This window comes from Peromyscus maniculatus, chromosome 5 (assembly GCF_049852395.1).
Source record: "Peromyscus maniculatus bairdii isolate BWxNUB_F1_BW_parent chromosome 5, HU_Pman_BW_mat_3.1, whole genome shotgun sequence".
NCBI lineage: Eukaryota > Metazoa > Chordata > Mammalia > Rodentia > Cricetidae > Peromyscus > Peromyscus maniculatus.
Window position 1 is genome coordinate 43,674,530 of NC_134856.1, and position 22,832 is coordinate 43,697,361.

Consider the following 22,832-nt stretch of genomic DNA (forward strand, 5'->3'; position numbering starts at 1 on the left):
TAAATGAAAAGCCGAGAACAGTGATGTCAGATAAGGACATCTAAAAGACACTCTGACGTCAGGGACAACACTGGCAAACCCAGCTTCCTCAGAACTACAGAAAGTGACTGTCCTAGAAGCATTTATACCAGAATGACTTCAGATCCATAAAGACAATGAGGTCTGCAGTGTTCAGTTCGCCCTATTCCCACCTTCCAGCATCCCCCAGTCTCTGCAGCAGTCTGGGTAGACAAGAGCTCTGCAGTGAACCATACCGACGGGTAACCTCTTAGCCACCGGAGCAGGAAGAGTCAGTTTGGACTGCCTCAAAAGCTCCACTGTAAAGGAACTGTCATTATTATCCCACTCTAGAAGTTCATGTGTGTGTGCATGTCCTTTACCCATGAGCCATCTCGTCAGTCCCCAATCTAGAAGTCCAATGGGAACTTCTCTCTATTCACAGGGCTTATTTTCATTTCAACCGAATCAAAGTTAGGCCACTTTACACCTTCTTTTGTTATGGGATATTTGTCCAGAATAGTCAGTAACAAGTGTCAAACAGTTGCAGCCGCCTACGGTGGCAGTAGCACTTGGGGACAAACAAAGGGACAAGTTAGAGGAGTATCTGTTTACAGGGGTCTTTGAGAAGCTTCAGCATATTCACCGCATCAAGACAGCATCACATGGACACATGCATATCGTGGGCCTGAAATACTGTTGAGGAGGCCATCAATTCTTACCTCTAGCATTCCAGGGTGAGGCCAAGAAGAAAGTAAAAGACTTTGCCCACAGGCCAGAGAGAGATAGCTCAGTGGTTAAGAGCACTGGCTGCTCTTCCAGAAGACCTGAGTTTGATTCCTAGCACCCCAATGGCAGCTGGAAACTGTAATCCCTGTCCCCAGGACCTTCACAGGTTCTGCATTCATGTAGTACACATACATATATGCAAGTAAAATACCCATACACATTAGATAGATAGATAGATAGATAGATAGATAGATAGATAGATAGATAGATAGATAGATAGATAGACTTTACTCATTTAAACAAGATAGGAGACACCCCTTTATCTTTTGTTTTTGTTATTGTTATTATTGTTTTGGTATTTTAAGACAGGGTTTCTTTGTGTAGCCTTGGTGTCCTGAAACTCACTCTGTAAATCATGCTGGCCTCAAACTCACAGAAATCACTCTGCCTCCCAAGTGCTGGGATTAAAGGCATGCACCATCACCACTCAGCTGCACTTTTATCTCTTAGTTACAACCCAATGGCAGAACTATATCCAGTGGCTACCCTGAAACACAAGGGAAGATGAGAAATCAGCCTTTCACTTAGACCTGTTGGCAACCACAGTCCCACCCTGTATGATAATTAGCCATTTCTGCCAGCCACTCTGTCTTCAGGCTATAGGAACAGAGCAAGAGCCAGTGTAGACTCTGATTAGAGTAGCAAACTGTAAACAAATAAACGCAGTCCTATTGAAACAGACTCTCTGGAGATGGCACCCCGAAACCTGTAATTTGTAAAGCACCAACCACTTTCTTTCTTATCCTGTGGATGCAATTGCCCTGTCTTCCTGCCTCTAATTACAGGCCTCTGGCCCATCTCCTTGCAGATCAGCCACGGCCCAACATTCATATGCAACATCTTAGGCTGTGCTGTGAGCCCAGCTGTCCATTTCTCCTTCACCAGCCACAACTTTGGGACTTGCTTCATCTACCAAGCTGGGATGCCGCCATACAAACAAACCCTCGTTGTCACCAACAAAGAAGAAACCTCTATGAGGTAAGCGGTCTTCACAGAGAGGTAAGATGATTCCACAACAACTTGAGGAGTCTACAGCCTCCATGTAGGGGACATCCTGTCTTCTAATTTCATCTCTGTTGCTGTAATAAAGCTCTCTGACCAACAGCAGCTCAGGTGAGGGAAGGGTTTATTTCATCTGACACATCCAGGTCACAGTCCATCATGGAGGGAAGTCAGAGCAGGAACTTGGGGCAGGAATTGAAGCCAGAACTGCTTGGCTACTCCACTGAGCCTTACCTCCTACCAGGGAACTCACAACCAAGGAAGTACAGCAGAAACCATGGAGGAATGCTGCTTCACAGCTCACCCTCAGACTCAGGTTTAACTCATTCTCTTATAGGCCAGGACCACCTGCCCAGGGATGGTGCCACCCATAGTGAGCTGAGCCCTCCTGCATCAGTTAACAGTCAAGACAATCCCCCATAGACACGCCAACAGACCAACCCGCTAAAGACACTTACACAATTAAGCCTCTTTTTCCCCCCAGGTGATTCTAGACTGTATCAAGTTGACAGGTGATGCTAACTAGTTCATTTTACCAAGACAGAAATGATGAGAAACATCCAGCACAGGTGACATTAATCCTGGTTCCCTATCTCCACCATTAATATGAATACTTGGGCATCCATGAGTTTCCTGCTAAACATCCTCTTTTTGATTTGTAGAGGTGTCTTAGTTTGGGTTTTTATTGCTGTGAAGAGACACCAGACTTCACATTGCTGTGAAGACACGGCAACTCTTACAAAGAAAACATCTAACTGAGGTGGTGGCTTACAGTTTCAGAGGTTCAGTCCAGCAGCAGCAGGATGGGGAGCATGGTGCTGCCATGCAGGTAGACATGGTGCTGGAGCTGAGAGAGCTACATCTTGCAGGCAACAGGAAGTCAACTGGCTGTCACACTGAGTGAAACTTGAGAAAAAGACCTCAAAGCCCGCCCCCACAGTGACACACTTCCTCCAACAAAACCACACCTACTCCAACATGGCCACACCTCCTAATAGTGCCACTCCCTTTGGGGGCCATTTTCTCTCAAGCCACCACGAGAAGGCTGTGTCAAATGACTACCTAATGCAAACTCCAGTAGCTTCTGTTTCATTTCCTCATGCAATAGATTTGGAAAGAAGGTGAGAGAGTTTAAAAGTGAATTGCTCTGCAGTAATTAGCAGGTCTGTGCTGAGCCTAAATCTTCCAGATAAAACCCAGCCTGCCTGTATCACCCCTGTAGAATGTTTCAGTCCAGGTCTCTACACCTCTTTTCAGACCAAATAAGAGAATCTAGTTCAGCCACTGATCTGTTTCATGCACAGATCTCTGTATCAGCCCTACAGAGAACATTGCGCAGTGGAAAAACATTGTTATCTACGCTGTCCAATATGATGGCCTTTAGCTGTATGTAGCTTGGTGTAACCAAAGAACTGCATTTTAATTTAATTTTAATTAATTTTAACTTTAATTACTACTGTGTCTTGTCACTACCACATCGGATGGCATAACCCCAAGTTCAAGTATCAACTCTTTCATAGCTGTAACACTGAGCAAATTTATTTTGTTTTACTCTTTTTGTTTTTGTTGTTGTGGGGGAGTGTATTGTCTGTTAGTTTTGAGATGACGTCTCACTGTGTGGCCCAAGCTGGCCTAGATCTCACTATGTAGCCCAGGCTGGCCTCAAACTCATAATCCTTCTATCTCAGCCTCCTAAGTACTAGGATTACAGATATGTACCACCATGCCAAACCCATATTTTAAATTTTTTAATTCTCTATGCCTGTCTCCTTGCCTAAAGTAGGAGACCACATCTGGAAGCTGTAAATGGAGGTTTTTCTCTGCCCCACCCCATCCTGCAACTGTTTCCAAATAATCCCTCAGAGGCTTATATTAATTATAAATGTTTGCCCAATGGCTCAGGCTTATTACTAGCTAACTCTTACATTTAAATTAACCCATATGTTTTGCCATGTGGGTTCATGGCTTGTTACCTCATTTTCTATATATCTTCCTTCTTCAGTGGTAGCAGACTGGCATCTCTCTGACTCTGCCCTTCTTCATCTCCCTGTATCTCTGGCTTTCCCGCCCAGCCTTATTCTGCCTGGCTGTAGACCAAACAACTTCATTATCAACCAATGAGAGAGACACATATTCACAGCATACAGAAGGACATCCCACAGTATTTCCCCCTTTCTGTCTAATCAAAAAGGAAGGTTTTAACTTTAACATAGTAAAATTATGTACAACAAAAACAATTATCAAGTAAGAGTCAGTTACAGTATCCAGTCTATTTGTATTTGGCAAAATTAAAAAATACTCTATTATCTATCCTATCTTTGTGAGTCTAAAGTTTCATATCCAATTTACCTTTTATCATAATTTAGGAAAACTATAATTATAACTATCAAGTCTTCAACTCCATCAAAGACCCCAGAAGAGGGTTGTAAGCAACTTCCAAAACTCTAGAAATGACAGAGACATCTGGCTGCCTGGACAGTCACCCAAAATTCTTCTGTAATGTTGAGACATCCATCCTCAGCCTACAGGCCTAGAGTATCTGGCAAGCTTTTCAGTGAAGCAGGAAATTTGAAGAACTGTCCTGCCTATTTTGGTAAAGTTTAGCAGTCACTTTCCTGTAGATCCTGCATATCCAGTTTATATAGCATACTGCCAAGCAGTCCAGGCAAGAGCAGCTTCTTGCCCAAATGGCTAGCCTTGCCACATTGAAAGCAAACTCCATAAGGAGTTTCTTCGATGCCCATCATCCTCTTTGAAGTAATTGGTACTGCCAGAAGCAGATGTGTCTCATTGCCATGAAAAAGCTTAGGTTAACAAAACATTTTAAATGCCATAGGAAGTAGTACTTAGAACAGTCTCTGGAACTCTTACTGTTAGCTGCTGCTACTGCTGTAATTATTCTAGATATTAAATCACAAGACTGCTATTTAGTTTTAAATAAATTTAAAATCTTACCTACCAAGATGGAGAGATGGTTCAGTGGTTGGGAGCACTTGCTACCCTTGCAGAGGACCCACATTCCATTCCGAGCACCCACATCATGGCTTATAAGCATCTCCAACTCCAGTTCCAGGGTATCTAACATCCTCTTCTGACCTCTGGCATGCATGTGGTATGCATATATACATGTAGGCAAACACTCATAGACACAAAATAAAAATAAATACTTTAAATCATATCTACTTATAGTCTTCCATTTACAGTTTGATATCATGCCAGTCTACTTAAAAGCTTTGAACTCTGTGCATCCATTAAGGTAAACCCCTTGTCCAAAAACACATCAGGAAGATGAGGAGAAGTTCTCCTAGAAAAGTCTAGGTGCTCTCCACCCAGGGGGAGTAGGGTAGAGATGATCTTCCATCTGACCTCTGAGGGTGCCAGGCATACACAGTGTACATATATACACACACAGGCAATACATTCATACATATAAAAATGAAGATAAAATAAATCTTTTAAAAATTATTTTAAATAAAATAAGTTTTAAAAAGTGCTTTCATAACTATCTCATTTAATTCCTACAACAACCCTATGAAGTAGCTGCCACTAACCCCATTTTACAGGTAAGGGAGCAGATCTGAATGCCCTGAGCAAATTTTTCCGTGTCACGTGGTCACATGGGTAGTTATTGGCAGATCCTGATCCACACTCCTGTCTGCCCAACTCTAGAGCACTGCACCCTGCTGAGCTTTGTCACCAGGGACTTCTGAAGCGCTTTCCCCTTGTGAAAGAGTGCAAGACTTTGAGAGGCATTTTCAAGAAAAAGGGCATCAATGGATTGAAAGTGTGAGCTTTTGGGTTTGAGATCTGCTCCCACCCACACCTCAGGATGTAACTTAGGCTGAATAGCTTGACTGCACCTGAACGAACATGAGCCGGTCATTGCTGCCATCCCTTCCAGATCGTTGGTGACTCCTCTGACTCTAGGACAGGAAATCGGTCACCTTTCAGCCCAGAAAGCATAGGGGACCCATCAGTCTCTCCAGTTCTGCCTTCCTGGTGCTTACCCCCCTTCCTCTTGGTCTTCCCCAGCCTAGATTGTTTATACACCAACACCACACATGTTGAGGTGAACTTCAACGTGGACGTGATAAAGCCAGGGAAGACACTGGAGATCCCAATTACCTTTTACCCTCGGGAAGCGATCAGCTACCGAGAGCTCATCCCCTTTGAAATCAATGGGCTCTCTCAGCAGACAGTGGAGATCAGAGGGAAAGGTACAGAAATGAAGGTAAGAGGCAGTGGGCGGGGCTTCAGAACCCTCCTCCTTCCTCTTCCCAGACTTCCTGCTCACTGGAACCCACACACCTCTCCACCTCCTCCTCTCCTCTTCTCCTGGGATTGCTCCACCCAGTATCATCTGGCCCCACCAAGATGATGCCCCTACTCACAAAAGGTGGGGAGGAATTTTTCAGCTAGGCTCAAGGGAACCCCAGCTCCTACTCAGAATCACTGTACTGATGAACTCTGACAACTGCAAGCACTTAGAAGTGTTCAGCGTCTTCTTGGAGAAGTGTCACATACAACATCCCACTGGACATCGTGGCTTATGCAGACATGGGGTCAGCTGTGAACTATCCCTCCTTCTCACCCTCACTGGTGAATGTTCTCAGCCAGCTGTGGGTTCCAGGATTACATTCAGAAACTCCTCCTGCCCAGGTGACCCAGACCTGTAGGCAGTGGTCCTGATAGTCACCCCTGTGAAACTGGCAGCTGATAACTATGTCTGGTATTTTTCTGGTGGCAGCATTATATTGTAACAGAAGGTTTGAGAAGTCTGAAAAAAAAATCAAGGTTCTCAAGAATGCAGAGGATATTTCAACAAATGAGCAAGGAAAGGGGTGTGTGGCCACCTCCCCTTAAGCCACAGGAGCAAAAGGCACCTCTTGTGCCTTATCAACACAAAGCACAGCTCTTGCTCCAAAGAGAATTAGAAAAAATTCATTGTGAGCTAAATATGAGAGACCAAGGGTTGGTAGCAAGATCTGGGTTAACCTGGGGGATGTGGTCCACAATCCAAAAGGCTGTGTGAGCTTTTATAGTCAGAACAAAAGAAAGTCACAGGTGTTTGTGTGTGTGTGTGTGTGTGTGTGTGTGTGTGTGTGTGTGTGTGTGTGTGTGTGGTCTTACACGTGCACATTGATGGAGATGAGTTACACAGAGAGGGGAAATCCCTTCTACAGGTTTTGGAGGTTCCAATGCTCATGTCTCCAGGGTTGGGGAAGCTAGTGATGAAATGAAGGAGCACCTGACCTGAAGCAATTAGGTCATGGAAAGAGGGAGCTGCCCATGCTTCTGTGGACATAAGCATCGTGTTTGTTTTCCACATTGACTGACAAACTCTGCTCTCCACTCTTTCTGGTCACACAGATCTTGGTTCTAGATCCAGCCAACAGGATCGTGAAGTTAGGAGCTGTCCTGCCAGGACAGGTTGTAAAGAAAACTGTTTCCATCATGAACAACAGCCTTGCGCAGCTCACCTTTAACCAGTCTGTCATGTTCTCCATTCCAGAACTCCAGGAAGCCAAGGTCAGTGTAGGGAAATGGGGGGGACTGGGGCAGGCCATGGGGGTTTGCAGGATATAGAAAAATTGGCTATGAGAGGCCAGCCAGAGCAAGAAACCCAGAGAGTATCCCATCCCAGGACTCCATGCTGCCCACCATCCCATGCAGACAAAGAGGGAAAACTCTTTATTCCCCATTCTTCAGAAATCCAAAACGAAACTCCTCAGTCCCAGCGGGTCAGGGCCATTAACAGCCCAGCTGGATCAGTGTTTGCTTGGTGGGTTGGTTGGTCTCTTTATCAGGGGTGGGAATAGAACCCAGGATCTTTCACTTTGTGTACAAGTGCTCTGCCAGCGAACTGTACCCTCAGATGGCTTTATCAAATCGCCCCTTAGGGGGTAACCAGAGTTGTTAAGGTGACCTGCCTTGAGATGTTACCTCAGGCTAGCTCCCAAAGTCATGCCCTTTGGGAAATCCCCAGAACTGTTTTCTCCTGTGCCCTCCCCTCACCCCCTGCCGCCTCCCTCCACGCCTGCCTGCCGACTGCTCTGCGCTCTGGACAGAGAGTATAAGGAGCTGGCTTCCTTACAACAGATTTGGGTTTGCTTCTTACCAGGACTAAGGGGAAAGAGGAAGCCAGATAGGCATTTATGCAGTGGCTCCCGAACTTTAGAATACAAGTCACCTGGGGAACTTTAGAAAATGCAGGTTCTAGACCATCCCGACACACTGATTCAGCTGGCCTGAGCAAAGCCTGGGGTCTGTATTTTATTAGGCCCAGTACTTACTCTTCATTATTTGTATTTTTAGTTAGCACACAAAATAATAGTTTTATCACAACCTTTTAATTTGTTTGTTTGCTTGTTTTGTTTTGTTAATTTTTTTGAGACAGGGTTTTTCTGTGTAGCCCTGGCTGTCCTGGAACTCATCCTGTAGACCAAGCTGGCCTAGAATTCAGAGATCCGCCTGCCTCTACCTCTTGAGTTCTGGGATTAAAGGCATGTGCCACCACTCCCGGCTCATTATGACATTTTTGCACACATATGTATGTATGTGATTGTACCTTGTTCTTATTTACCACCCCCAACTCTCCTTTCCTATCCCTGTTCCCCCACTCCTGCTGTTCCCCTTTCTCCCCTCAGAAAGTCTCTTCTGCTTTCTTATCATGTGTGTGTGTGTGTGTGTGTTTGCAGATGTTACATCTAGAGTCAGCACAGGAGAAAAAGCATACAGTGCTTTGCATTTCTTCCCCACCCCCATCCTGTCTTGTTAGCTCTCCCCCTCCTTTAGACCATTTCCTCTTCACTCATAGTCCTCCTGCTCCTTGCAAAGCGTGTGCGCACATGTGTGTGTGTGTGTGTGTGTGTGTGTGTGTATAGTTAAATACATACATATATAGTTAAATCATGTGAAATGATTAAATGTTAAATGAGAGGAAACATGTGATCTTGTATTTCTGAGTCTGGCTTAGTTCACGTAACCCGATGCTCTCCCATCTGGGAGCACTTGAGGGAGCACTTGAGAAAGACTGGATTGATGCTCCTTGTTTCATGTTTCCTGCTACTGTTTCCTCTACCATGGAGGAGGAAGGAAGAATGAAATGCCCAAAGGAGCTGAAAAATGGAACAGTACAGGAAATTAGCAGTTGTTGGCTCCCTGTCATATGCCCCACATTTTACAGACGTGATCTTGCCCTTCACTGAAGGGCAAGCAAAGGGGAGAGTCTGAGTAACTTGTCAAAGATGACCCAGCTGGTAACATGAGATTTGATGCCTGGGCTGAGAGCCCCAGCAGCAAGACCTCAGGACACGGGGGCCCGAGGAGCCCCCCTGCCTTCAGCTCCTGAGTCACGTTGTCTTTCTGTCTAGGTCATCACCTTGGAACCCTTCCACAATATCACCCTGAAGCCCAAGGAAATCTGCAAGCTAGAGATTACCTTTGCCCCCAAGAAGCGCATCCCTCTTTTCTCTGAGGAGGTGTTCATGGAATGGATGGGACTACTGCGTCCCCTCTTTCTCCTTAGCGGCTGCTGTCAGGCCCTAGAGATTTCCCTGGACCAGGACCATCTTCCCTTTGGTCCTGTTGTGTACCAGACACAAGCCACAAAGCGCATCCTCATGATGAACACAGGCGATGTGGGTGCAAGGTAGGATGGACAGCGGTGTCTCCCACCAGAGGCTGTAGCAGACATCTACATCTCTAAAGTCTGTTCCTCAAAGGAAACATCACAGTAACAGCTACAACAGTGATTACATGGTAGAAAACATTGGTACAATCCTGGTATATGCCCATCATATGGTCTCCCAACTTAATCTCAACAACTCTAGACCACTAGTACTATAAAATAATCTCTGTAGTTGAGATACTTAGGAGGGAGGATTTAAAATGCATAGTGATACCCTGTCTTAAAAAAAGAAAGAAAGAAAGAAAGAAAGAAAGAAAGAAAGAAAGAAAGAAAGAAAGAAAGAAAGAAAGAAAGAAAGAAAGAAAGAAAGAAAGAAAGAAAAGAAAAAGAACTAAGGCCAGGCATGGTGGTACACTATATAATTCTAGCACTTGAGGAATGGGAAGTGGAGGCAGGAGGATCAGTAGTTGAAGGCAGCTCTGGCTAGATATGTTCAAGGCCAGGTTAGCCTGGATTATATGAAACCTTGTTTAAAGGGGGAGGGGATGCTGGGGATGTAGCTCAGTGGTAGAGCCTTTGCATAGCACGTGCAAGGCTCTGAGTTCAACTCCCAACATGACAAAAAAGAAAGGAAAGAAAGAGGTAGGGAGAAAGGGATGGAGGAAGAGGGAGAGAAGAGTGTGGGAGAAATATGGGGACAAGGTGTGCTCTCCAGGTGTCGTTCCCATCAAACAGAATTAGAGAAAATACCAGTAATACAATTCTCAATCTGTTTTAGTATAAATGAAGTATAAAAAGATTAGCTTTCTCCCAAATCACATAAGTATCAGTAAGCATGGGTGCAAGGCTGGGCGTGCTTGCCTGGAATCAACCCAGTCTCCAGGGTAGGTGCTTTACAGCCTTATTTCAGAGATGAAGTGAGGCTTAGAAATTCCACCTCCAGGAAATGAAAAGACAGGGCCAGAACCCAGGCTCTCCCCTCTTGCTGCTCATGGATTGGCATGGCTATCCAGGCTGCCCACAACATACCCCAGGGGTCCTCACCATATAGACTCAGTGTTATGCCACCAAGCGGGATGTTATATGGCAGCCCTGTTTTAGAAGGACTGTGCTGCACCATTCATCCTCTGCCTTCTGCCCATGCCAAGTGCCCAATCACAGGGATGGCCCCATGGGTCATCAGGATCCCAGTGCCACCAAGAACAGGCATAACTCTCACATGAAGGGCTGGTCACCACCCTTCTGGATCTAAACAGGTAGTGCGTGAGGTGGTCAGGGCTACACTCTTAGAGGACTGTGGTCTAGCTATGCAGCCTTGGAAACACATGTGTACATGTTCATACGCACATTTCCCAGCTGTCACTCATGGACAATAAGTGCAGCCACCTCTCACCCCTGTTCAACTGTCAGAAGGAGCAGATTCCCCTTACCCAGAGAGTGATCTTGGCCCAGGGTGTCTACCACCTCTGCTCTGACAGAGCTTCCTCCTTCTAGACCCTAGGGAGTAGTCAAGGTGGGGAACCATGCTGCCAGAAGTCCGGGTGACGTCTTTTATTTGCATGTCCCCAGAATATTAACATACTGTCTCTCTTGTCTTCTTCTGTTTGGGAAAAGGTTTAAATGGGATGTCAAGAAATTCAAGCCTCACTTCACCATCAGCCCTGAAGAAGGCTACATCACCTCAGGCATGGAGGTTGCTTTAGAAGTAACCTACCATCCCACGGAGATAGGAAAGGAGAGTCTCTATAAAAACATTCTCTGCTTCATCCAAGGAGGAAATCCTCTGTGCCTCACCCTCTCCGGGATCTGCGTGGGACCACCTGCCGTAAAAGAGGCAAGTAGGCATTGGCCAGGGATGGGCAAAGGCAGGAGGAAGCCCAACGTGGGAATTCAGGCCTCATCACCTGCATCAAACATTCAGTCCTGTTCTTCCCTGCCACAGGGACTCTGCACATACCATACCCACTACTTGAATTATCTTTCTTCCCTCTTTGTTTACTTAATTCCTGTTCTTTCTTCAACTTGTGATACAAGCATTACATCCTCAAGGCAGCCTCAAGAAGATCACCTAGATCAAATTCTGTTTTAAGAGTTGTGAGCAGGGACCAGAGCATAGCTCCACCAGTGAGGTGCTTGCCACACAAGTGTTCTGTTCCTTCTTCTGGAGCAGGAGGACTTGGAGTCTTGAGTGGAGGAATGACGGTATATGATTTGCGCTTTAATGGAGTCAAACCAGATGTTGACAGATGTCAGAGGAAGGGAGACTGATGAGAAACACTTCCTGTAAACGAGGGGCGCCACGACAGTGGTTTGTGTGGTACAGCTGGCTCAGGGGATAGTAGAAAGTGGTTTTTTGTTTTTTGGGGTTTTTTTTTTTTGGTTTTTTGTTTTTGTTTTGTTTTGTTTTATTTTGTTTTTGTTTTGTTTTGTTTTTCGAGACAGGATTTCTCTATGCAGTTTTGGTGCCATCCTGGATCTCACTCTGTAGACCAGGCTGGCCTCGAACTCACAGAGATCCACATGACTCAGCCTCCCGAGTGCTGGGATTAAAGGTGTGCACCACCACCACCACCACCACCACCACCACCACCACCACCACCACCCAGCTTAGAAGGTAAATTTTTGCAGCTCATAAATTCAACTAGGATGGCTGGCCACAGAGCTCCTGGGGTTCACCTGTCTCCCTCCCTTCAATGCTGGACTGGCAGACAGACCCTGCCACACCTGGCTTTTACACGGATACTAGGAATTGAACTCAGGTCCTCATGTCTACACCGAAATGATTTGACTGACAGCATGTGTCCAGCTGCTCCATAATGCAACTGTGCACAGCTGTAAAGAAAAGTGAAACCATGGCATCTGCAGGAAAATGTATGCAACTCAAAATCATAAGCTTAATGAAATAAGCCAGACTTAGAAAGACAAGTAGTGTATGTTTTCTCTCATATTTGAAATCAGACTCAAAATTATATGTGTGTTTATGTGTGTATATGTGTGTACATGTGTGTATATGTATGTATCTACATATGGGGGTACACAGCGCTAGAAAGAAGGAACCCAAAAATGTCCATTGGAATTCACTGTGGGAACCACTGTTGAAATCTCTCTTCCCTCCCTCCCTCACACACGCACACATGCACGCATGCACACATGCACACATGCACGCATGCACGCACACACTGTAGCTCCGGCCCCTGGAAGGCAGTTCAGAGGAGGTGGCATGGAAAGGGACATTCCTGCTTCTTCCAGGTGGTGAACTTCAACTGCCAAGTGCGCTCCAGGCACACACAGACCATCCTGCTCTCCAACCGTACCAACCAGACCTGGAATCTGCACCCCATCTTTGAGGGCGAGCACTGGGAAGGGCCCGAGTTCATCACCCTGGAGGCCCATCAGCAAAACAAGCCCTATGAGATCACCTACAAGCCTCGCACCATGAATCTGGAGAACCGCAAGCACCAGGTAAACTGAAGCCCTCCGCCTGCTCTCTGGCACAGAGGAAGCAAGGGGCTGTATAGTCAGGGGCTAAAAGACAGTTTTAGAGCTCAGAGTTGGAAGACTATCCACATAAGAAGTGAGGCCCCAGATCCTGGAACGATGGGAAGCCAGGACAGTTGTCAGGCAGTGGCTTCCCCTTTGCCCGTGTATCTCTTAGAATCCGAGGGCTCGGTTCTGAAATGAAGGCCTAGACCAAGCATCGAGAAATTCCTGTTTAGTTTAAGCACATCAGTAACATCATGGTAGCTGTAATAAAAATCAGAAGAGGCTCAGTGAGATGGCTCATCGGATAAATGTGCCTGCCACCAAGCCTTGCAAATTTCAATCCCCAAGACCAACATGTTGGAAGGAGAGAACTGTGTCTCACAAGTTGTCCTCTGATTTCCACACATCCAATGGCATATGTGTATGTACACACACACACACACACAAATAAATAAAATAAGAATGTCATTTAAGGGCTGGAGAGAGAAGGCTCAACAGTTATGAGCATTTGCTGTTCGTACAGAGGACCTGAGCTCAGCTCCCAGTACCTATGTTGGGTGACTCACGACCACCTATAATTCCAGTTTCAGGAGACTCCAATGCCCTCTCTGGCCTCTGTAGGCCCTACACTCACATGCACATGCCCACACAGAGACACATAAATAAAAATAATAAAAATAAATATTTTTGAAATATAATTTTAAACATCAGCCTGGATAGTAGTGGCATATACCTTTAATCCCAGCACTTGGGAGGCAGAGGCAGGTGGGTCTCTAGGTTTGAGGCCAGCCTGGTCTACATAGTGAGTTCCAGGACAGCCAGGGTGACACAGGGAAACCCTGTCTCAAAAAAAAAAATCAGAAAAGGAAGGCAGCCAGTCTGTGCACTTAGAAGCAAATGATATTTTCTTCAGTTTTTACTATTTATCTAATACAACAAGCTTCTGCGTCTGTGAGGGACCCTGTCTTAAAGGAATATCATGGAAAGCTTTAAAGGAAGACATGCAATATCCTCCTTTGGCTTCCAAGTGGTTGCACACAGGTTCACTCATCTACATACCCATGTGTATACCACACACACACACACACACACACACACACACACACCACACATACACACACATACATACCACATATACACACACACATATATACACACCACACATACATACACACTCACAACACACAATACACACAACAAAAGTTACACTTTTAAAGTAAAAGTGTTAGACTTACTTGCCCTCTCCAGGTCAGGTAGGTGCCTGTTAATACAGGATCTTCGGCGTCACTCTGCTCTGTCACTTCTTCTTCCGAGGGCACTCTCTTTTTCCCCCTCCCGGATGGGACTGGCTGGCTGTATGCCCTGCACGGAACTGCTGAACTCCCCAAAGCTGTTGCCAATATCTACCGCGAAGTTCCGTGTAAGACTCCCTATACTGAGCTCTTGCCAATCAGCAACTGGCTGAACAAGCCCCAGAGGTGAGAAAGTGGGTGAGCAGCCAGGGTGGGGGGAACAGATGACTTCCACCGTCCAGTTTGGTCCTTCCGCTCAGGGCTTACAGAAAATGGCAGGCTCAGAGGAGTCAGAGACGTAGCCCTCAACGTAGCCAGGTGTCTCATGGACACGAACCCAGTCTTCTTGTTGATTGCTGATTCTTACAGACTGTAGCACACTGCCTACCTTAAAATAAATGCCCAATAAATAGTAGATCTGATGATCCTAACGGTCATCGTCTTTGTTGTTGTTGAGTGTCTTATAGCCTGAGCTACTAGCCAGAGAAGAAACCCTCGCTGTGCTTACAGCAGGAGGTAGAGAGGACAAGGGCTAGCAGAGGTCAAGAGCAAGTGGCCTCGTCCTTTCCTCCACAGAGAAGACATGGAGGCTAGAAGTGCATCTTCCTGAAGACCACCTGCTTGGCAGAGTGGACAAAAGCTCAGATCTAAGTCTGAACCCCAGTTCTGCCAATAGCCACGAATGTTGTCTGACATGTTATCGTCCTTCTTTGGGCCTCTATCTCCTCTTCCCTAAAGTGGAGGTGTTCGTGAAACAAACCTCCTCTAAACATTATGACAGCTGGCTATCTGTAAATAACATGGAGAAGGGACTACTGGGTACCTGGCTCAGTAGATGGAAGTGACTGCCATTGTTAGTGACAGAATGAAGCCTAGAACATGGACCTGAACAATCTCCAGAAAAGCAAAAGTAGACCCAGCCCGTGTCCTCCCCTTCTTCGGACAACCCCCCTGTCTCTCCAGTGTCCCTCGTCATTTCCCATCGCCCCTCTCCTCTCTTGTACTGATCCAGATTCCGGGTCATCGTGGAAATGATAAAACCAGAGAGGCCAGACCTAAGCGTCACTATGAAGGGTCTTGATTACATTGATGTACTATCTGGCTCCAAGAAAGACTACAAGCTCAACTTCTTTTCCCACAAGGAGGGACTCTACACTGCAAAGGTATCACCATGTCAAAGGCACCTCCTAAAATCCCCGCCGGTTTGACCCTAGGGTATTCGAGAATGTCAGGTGCTATCCTCCAGGTACCGCCCCCAGGCGCCGGAGTGTTCACTCAGTGCTATCTTGCCTAATCCGTTCATTTGCTTAATAGATATCCATGAGCACATAGGCCATGTTCTGTGCTAAGTGTTGGTAACACAGCAATGGCCAGAGCCAGGCACGGTCTCTATCCTTACGAAGCACACGGTCTAGTGGAGGGACACGGACATTATCCTGTCAGTGGAGAACTTTCAAACGAGAGAAGCGCTTTGATGTAGGGGAGCATATGTGAATTCACAGCTCACAGGAGCGCTTAGGACTGAAGGCCAGAGTGTTGTTTATTTACAATCTTTGGAGCTATTAGTCATGATGGGATCACCGAGGGAAAGATTTTCAAGTATAAAATTAGACAAGGTCTTTAAAAGAATGTATGTAAAAGCCAGGCTGTATACATAAAATTGCCACCTAATAATAACAAGATTAACAATCCAATGTACTACGAATGGGTAGAGTCTACTCCACAAGAGTAATCACATGAAATCCAGGCACAGTGGCACATACCTGAAGTCCCAGGGCTCAGGAGTGTGAGGCCTGCCTCTGGAGTTGTATGCTGACCTGAGCTACATGAAACGCTGTCCCAAAAGAAATTTGTTTTGAGTTGCTGTGTATGAACAACCACAAGCACACCAGGCCAACACCACCATTCTCCCGGGAAGAGTTCTGACAGATGAGCAGCGTATTAGTTGTAGGGAGGGGCTACTTAGTGTTGTGTGGGTGAGCTCTGATTCACCCCATGCAGGGTATCTTTTGCACATGACACTGAGCTTTGCTACACTTCCATTCCCTCCTCTGTAAAGGGTGAGGGCATTGCCGACCCATTGTGAGGACCATGTAGCCTGACATCTACTAAGTCCCCAGTGAGCATGAGATGCTGTCTGTCATTGTCATTCTCACTAAAACTCTGGCAGCAACAGCAGTAGGCATGAATCCCACTACAGCTGGAAGCTCCGAAGACCTCACTTCTTCCCTGGGGTTTCCTGGCTGTCCCCACTGCTAAAATTCTGTCAGTGAACCACACTGCTCTAGTGTCTTCTAAAGTGAACTGAGATTCTTAAATCATGTCTGGCCTGCACCAAGCCAGACTACAGTTCCTAAAGAGAAAGGCTGCCTGGCAGGGATAGGACTGGCTAGCCATGCCACACCAGTCTGCGTGCTTCACGTGCCCAGCAAGGCTCCCAGATAGCAGGAGAACCTGAGTGTGGACAGAGAACCCTGGGCTAACGTCTTCTCTCCCCTGCTTCTTTCTATTCTGCCTGTGAACACAGGTGATCTTCCGGAACGAGGTGACCAGTGAGTTCTTGTACTACACTGTGAGTTTCAGGGTCATCCCTTCTGGCATTATAAAAACCATCCAGATGACAACCTCGGTCCGCCAGAATGCATCAGCCTCCATCAAGTTGGAGAATCCCCTGCCCTATTCTGTGACCTTCTCTACAGAGTGCAAGTTGAATGACATCAGCCTACCTTCCCAGTTCGCTGTGCCTGCAAACTCTGAGGTAAGGCCCTGACTGCCAGGGGACCCTTGAGGGCTATGACAGAGGCTTCTACCCATGAGGGCTCTGGGTTTATGTTCTGCAGCCCTTGAGTGTAGGCTAGCCCTGATAGAGGGCAAGAAGAATGGCAAGGGACAGTCAACCTCATGTTTTCTTCTACAGCCAAAGTCTTCGTGTGAACTAGGAACACTTAGCTTTGGTAAGGACTCCTTTATAATTACTCTGTCTATTGATTGTTTGCCTTGTTCAAACTAAAGGAAAAACATCTTTTTTGCTAATTGTAAAAGTAGCATAGAGCTAGAAGTGTACCTTAGTTGCAGAGCTTTTGCCCGGCATGCGTGGAATATCCTGGGTTTGATCCCCAGACCACACACACACAAAGGTTCATGGATCTTAGTGTGGAAAAAAGAAAGCAAAGTGTATAAAATATCAGGATAAAACGCACACATGTATACATATGCATACACGTATACACATGCACCACATACACATTTATATGCACACATATGTACGTACATACACATACACATGCTTGTACCCTTGTTGCTTGTACTTCCCTATATACAGAGTGTTCTGAAGAGGCACATAAGAACCTCCAACTATGGCTAAAAGGACATGGTCAGGAATTATGAACCGAGGGGAAGATGGACTTACTTTTTAGTCCTTTTATCAGTTTGTCATTCCAAACTCACTGTCTACATTTCATCAAAATCCCCACTCTAACTTCCCTGCCTCTCCAACCCTTGTCCAACTCGGCCTGTTCCCTTCACACGACTCCACCTCTTCCTTCATCTCCAGGATCTAGATTTTTCTCCACTCTCCTGCCCATTGTTGGCAGGATTGTGTCTGTCCTTCAGAAGTGGGCTCCAACCAGCTGGTCAGTTTCTGTTGGTGATGTTTTGTGTTAAGTTGGGTTTGGGTTGGCGTCTTTGAGACAGGGTCTCCCTGTGTGACCCAGAATGGCCTCAAACTCATGATCCTGTTTTTGTTGCAGCACTCGACCAGTGCAGGCTCTCCTTTTGAGTCTCTACTGCCCCCACTAGGTTCATCTTATTACAACAGCTTGCCGTTAAACTGAAACCACCCCTCCAACCTCTGCTGGAGTGCCCCACCAAGTTTTCTGGGTTATGTGGATCCCCTTAATTCAGCGATGATCTGGGCTCTCTGGCTCTTAGGGCTGATGCTCCCCTCACCATGCAGGAGCTACTACTACACCAGGCTCATCGCTCTTGGTACTTTGGCTCTACCAACTCACATTTGAGTTTGAGGTTGCCTTTGCAGTGTCGTTATAGATGTTAGCTTGTTCTTGATATTTTGAGCCTAGCTGATCTGTGTGTTTGGGGATAGAATAGGTATTTGAGGAGAGTCCAAACAGTGTTGTGACTACTGTTATCCTCTTACCCTAAACCTAGAGAGCTGGTTTCTATGTATAATGTGAGTCCAAGTTTCACTTTGTTCCCCAAGTCAATAGGAATCGTCTCAAACTAGCTAAAATTCTCATTTTAAACTGGGCATGGTGACACATGCCTGTAATCCCAGCACTCCAGAGGTATGGGAAAGAGGATCAGAAGTTCAAGATCATCCTCAGCTATGTATTGAGTTTGAGACCAACTTGAGCTACTCCAGACCCCTTCTCAAAAAAAAAAAAAAAAAAATCTCATGTCATCGTTCCCTTCTACTCTGCAGAAGCATGTATAAAATAAATGAAACTCATACACCCATGGGTCTGTTCTAGCTACTCTGGGATAAAATAATTTCTGTTCTCGTGCCAATACTTCTGTGTTTTATGAACAGATACTTAGAGAAGGGTTGGTTGACATCAAATAGAGCTGTCAATCAATCACTCTGGTGATAGCTTGCACTCTTGTTGCTCTTCAGGAATACATCAGCTATTCCTGACTCCTCACTTCTATGTACATTTTGAAGCCAAGTTGCTCAGAAAAAATAAAGGAAACTAAAAAGAACTCTGGATTTTGAATGGAATTCTATTATTTTAAGAATTAATCGTCTGTGATCTGTTGATCCGTAACAAATTACTCTCAAGCTTAGCATCTTGTCAGACAGCAAATGCTTGCTCTCTGCACGGATAGTCAGGACTCCAGCTGTGGCAGCTCACTCCAGCTGTGGCAGCTGGGCTGGGCAGTCTTTGCTGGGGGGAGGGGGTGTCTCATGAGGCTCAAGTCAGGCAGACAACCAGGGACCTAGTCATCCTCCCATCTGGGACTAGAAGAGCGGCTTCCAGACTAGGGCACGGGTTTGCTGGAAAGGCTTTTAGCTCCCTGTTGGCAGGTTTCTGGGCCTCAGTCAGTCATCATGTGGACCTCTCCCTAGAGCATTTTCTAACATGGCCCACTTCCCTAGAGTGAAAGATGTAAGGGACAGAGGCGTGCACAGGAGAGAAGCTTGGAGACAGACTCTTTCACTGCCTGTCTCAGGAGTGACATGCTTGCATTTTATCTACTAAGCCCTCTCCTCGGCCCTGCTGTCCTGGAATTTCTTTAAGGAAGAAACAAATTGGAAGTGCTAGGGATTAAACCCTGAGCCTTGTGCATTCCTGGGAAGCTTTGTCCCACTGAGCTACAGGCCCAGTTTCCCCAGACCCCCTCACCCCTGCCCTTTTGAGACAGGTTCTCACTATATTACTCAGACTGGCCTGGAGCTCATTCTCTAACCCAGACAGGTCTTCATCTTGTGCTCCTCCTGTCTCAGGCTCTCGAGCAGCTAGTTATAAGGCCTGCATCACCGGGTTTGGCTACTGATTTTCTTTGTTTGTTTTTCGATGCAGGTTCTCTTTGTGTAGCTCTGGTGTCCTGGAGCTCTCTCTGTAGACTAGACTGGCCTCGAACTCAGAAATCTACCTTCCTTTGTCCTGAATGCTGGGCTTAAAGGCATGCACCACCATTGCCCAGACTGATTTTTTTTTTTAATACTAGGAATTCAATTTAGGGCCTTAGGCATGCTAGGCAAGTACTCGATTGCTTGATCCAGTCCCTGGCTCTTGATTCAGTTCCACAGCTCCATAGGCTTTCTGTTTCTTCTTGAGTCTGTTTCTGTAAGCTCTATTTGTTTTTGCACTTGTCCATTCATGTCACTTTGATTATAAAGTCATCTTTGTATCATGCTCTGTTTGCTAAACATCTATAGCTTTGGTGATGCTCTTTATTCTGATTAGTTTTCAATAAGAATTGTTCTTGTTGCCGGGCGGCGGTGGCGCACGCCTTTAATCCCAGCACTCGGGAGGCAGAGGCAGGCGGATCTCTGTGAGTTCGAGGCCAGCCTGGGCTACCAAGTGAGTTCCAGGAAAGGTGCAAAGCTACACAGAGAAACCCTGTCTCGAAAAAACCAAAAAAAAAAAAAAAAAAAAAAAGAATTGTTCTTGTTTTTAATTTTTAAATTATTTTAATGATGTGTGTGTGTGCGTGTGAGTGCAGGCGCTTGAAGATGTTAAAGGTATTAGATCCCCAAAGAGCTATAGCTACAGGTAGTCATGAGCTACCTGATATGGGTTCTAGGACTTGAACCCTGGTCCTCTAGAAGAACAGTGTGTGTTCTGAACTGATGAGCCGTCTTCCAACCTGTGTTTGTTTTGTGTTTCATTACTAGCTATTTAAAGTAAAAACATTTCAAGCTGTGTAGAAGTATATCAAATAGTAAAGATTCCCATACCCTGTTCCCCCAAACATAACACCAGGAATTTTTTTCCCTTTGGTTTTGGTTTTTGTTTTTGTTTTTCAAGACAGAGTTTCTTAGTATAACAGATCTGGCTGTCCTGGAACTTGCTTTGTAGACCAGGCTGGCCTCAAACTCACTGAGATCCACCTGCTTCTGCCTCCTGAACGCTGGGATTAAAGGTGTGCACCACCACTGCCTGGCTAGGAACAGCTGTTCTTACAGACTTTTTTCTACACACAAACAACAGAAATGGGCCAACAAAGTGGCTCATTGGGTAGAGGCTCTTGCACACAGACCTGACGACTTGAGTTTGATCCTTGGGTCCCACGGGCAGCGGGAGAGAACCAACTCCAGAAAGTTGCTGTCTAGCCAAGTGCATATGTGCGTGTGCGCACGCGTGCACGCGCACACACACACACACACACACACACACACTAAATTAATTTTTAATAAGTATGAGCTTTATGTATTTTTTTCAGAGCTCCTTTCTTCCACTTACAATATCAACACCTCTCATTACAATTCTACCTCCTTCTTTTGTGGCTGTATGATATTCTGCTGAGATGAGCAAACCCCAAGTCATTAAACCAGTCTCCTATGGGTGCTTTTGAGTCGTTCTCTCTCTTTGCTATTATAAACAATACCCTTTGGTTCCTGTGTCATTTTGAAAGAACTGGGGAAAGAGAATGTTTCTCTTCGAGTAAAGGTGGAACCCAGGAAGCTGTTCTGAGAACGACTCTGTGCAAAGAAGGGGCTGCCTGACCTTGAACTGCCTGTTGATTTCCATAAATGTGCTTCCCTAGGAAGGGGCCAACACCTGTTTCTTAGATTCAGAGAGATTTGGGATGGAAAAATACCTGGAACAGAGAAAGCCAGACGGGGAGGAAAGGGAGAGAGAATGGGCTAACCTGGGCTGAAGTTCCCAGGCTCAGGGTCAGCTTCAGTATTTGTGTCTGAAGCTTTATTTTTGCCACCACCTGCTTCAAGGCCTGGGGCAGGTCACTTGATGGAAGAGGATGGGTCAAACTTCCAGCATGACAACAGCCTCTGTCTTCTCTTCCAGGGAACATTCTCGTTTGAATTCCAGCCCCTAAAAGCTGGAGAAACCTTTGGAAGACTGAACCTGCACAACAGTGACTTGGGTTACTACCAGTATGAGCTCGTTCTGAAGGCCTTGCCTGCACCTCCTGAGAAACCTGTCCACTTCCAGACCGTTCTTGGCAGCAACCAAAGCATGTTGGCAAAGTTCACCAATTATACCCGGCAGAAGACAGAGTACTACTGCAGGGTGAGCAGACTGTGGGGTGAGCGAGCTGCAGGGTGATCAGACTGTGGGGTGAGCGGACTACAGGGTGATCAGACTGTGGGGTGATCAGACTGTGGGGTGAGCGGACTGTGGGGTGATCAGACTGTGGGGTGATCAGACTGCGGGGTGATCGGGCTGTGGGGTAAGCAGGCTGCAGGTTGAGCAGTCTGTGGAGTAAGCGGGCTGCAGGGTGATCGGACTGTGGGGTGAGCAGACTGCAGGGTGACCAGACTGCGGGGTGATCGGACTGTGGGGTGATCGGACAGTGGGGTGATCGGACTGTGGGGTGATCGGACTGTGGGGTGAGCAGACTGTGGGGTGAGCAGGCTGCAGGGTGAGCAGGCTGCAGGGTGAGCAGGCTGCAGGGTGATCAGGCTGCAGGGTGATCAGGCTGCAGGGTGAGCAGGCTGCAGGGTGAGCAGGCTGCAGGGTAAGCAGGCTGCAGGGTGAGCAGGCTGCAGGGTGAGCAGGTCCCACATCTTTAATACCTCACCAAAGAAATTAATTTTAAACATGAGTTTTAGTGATGACATCCAAACCATAGCAGCCTGTGACCTGCAGCCTCATAGGAGTACTATGTATGAGCACTTACATGCATGCAATATGTCTGCAAAGCCTACTCCTTAGTACCTAGCCCATAGCAAGCATTTCATATACATTAGCCATTATAACAGTTGGAATGTAAGGCAGAAAACCTAAATAACAGCAAATAGAAATCCGTGCCTCTCACAATAGTCTGGATGTGAGCAGTCTGGTCTAGGATGGCAGCTCCCTGCCAACAGCCACCCAGACTCTTCCTTTCCCAATACTCTATCCCTGTAGTTGCTTGGCCCTCATGAACCAAGATGGATTACCATGACATTCCTACAGGGAAAAAGAGTTCCACATAACCCTTCTCCCAGTATC

At 46.3% G+C, this 22,832-nt stretch overlaps 1 protein-coding gene across 2 annotated transcripts in view; it reads left to right on the plus strand.

Moving 5' to 3' along the window:
* Hydin (HYDIN axonemal central pair apparatus protein) overlaps positions 1-22,832 on the plus strand; it is a 358,418-nt gene that overhangs the window by 334,196 nt on the left and 1,390 nt on the right. For both annotated transcript variants that reach the window (XM_042277692.2, XM_015992939.3), the window contains exons 76-85: positions 1,595-1,764; positions 5,821-6,019; positions 7,159-7,317; positions 9,162-9,439; positions 11,033-11,252; positions 12,668-12,880; positions 14,216-14,379; positions 15,206-15,356; positions 16,721-16,951; positions 21,684-21,908. In XM_042277692.2, coding sequence (XP_042133626.1) covers positions 1,595-1,764; positions 5,821-6,019; positions 7,159-7,317; positions 9,162-9,439; positions 11,033-11,252; positions 12,668-12,880; positions 14,216-14,379; positions 15,206-15,356; positions 16,721-16,951; positions 21,684-21,908 — 2,010 coding nt within the window. The remainder of the gene's footprint in view (positions 1-1,594; positions 1,765-5,820; positions 6,020-7,158; positions 7,318-9,161; positions 9,440-11,032; positions 11,253-12,667; positions 12,881-14,215; positions 14,380-15,205; positions 15,357-16,720; positions 16,952-21,683; positions 21,909-22,832) is intronic.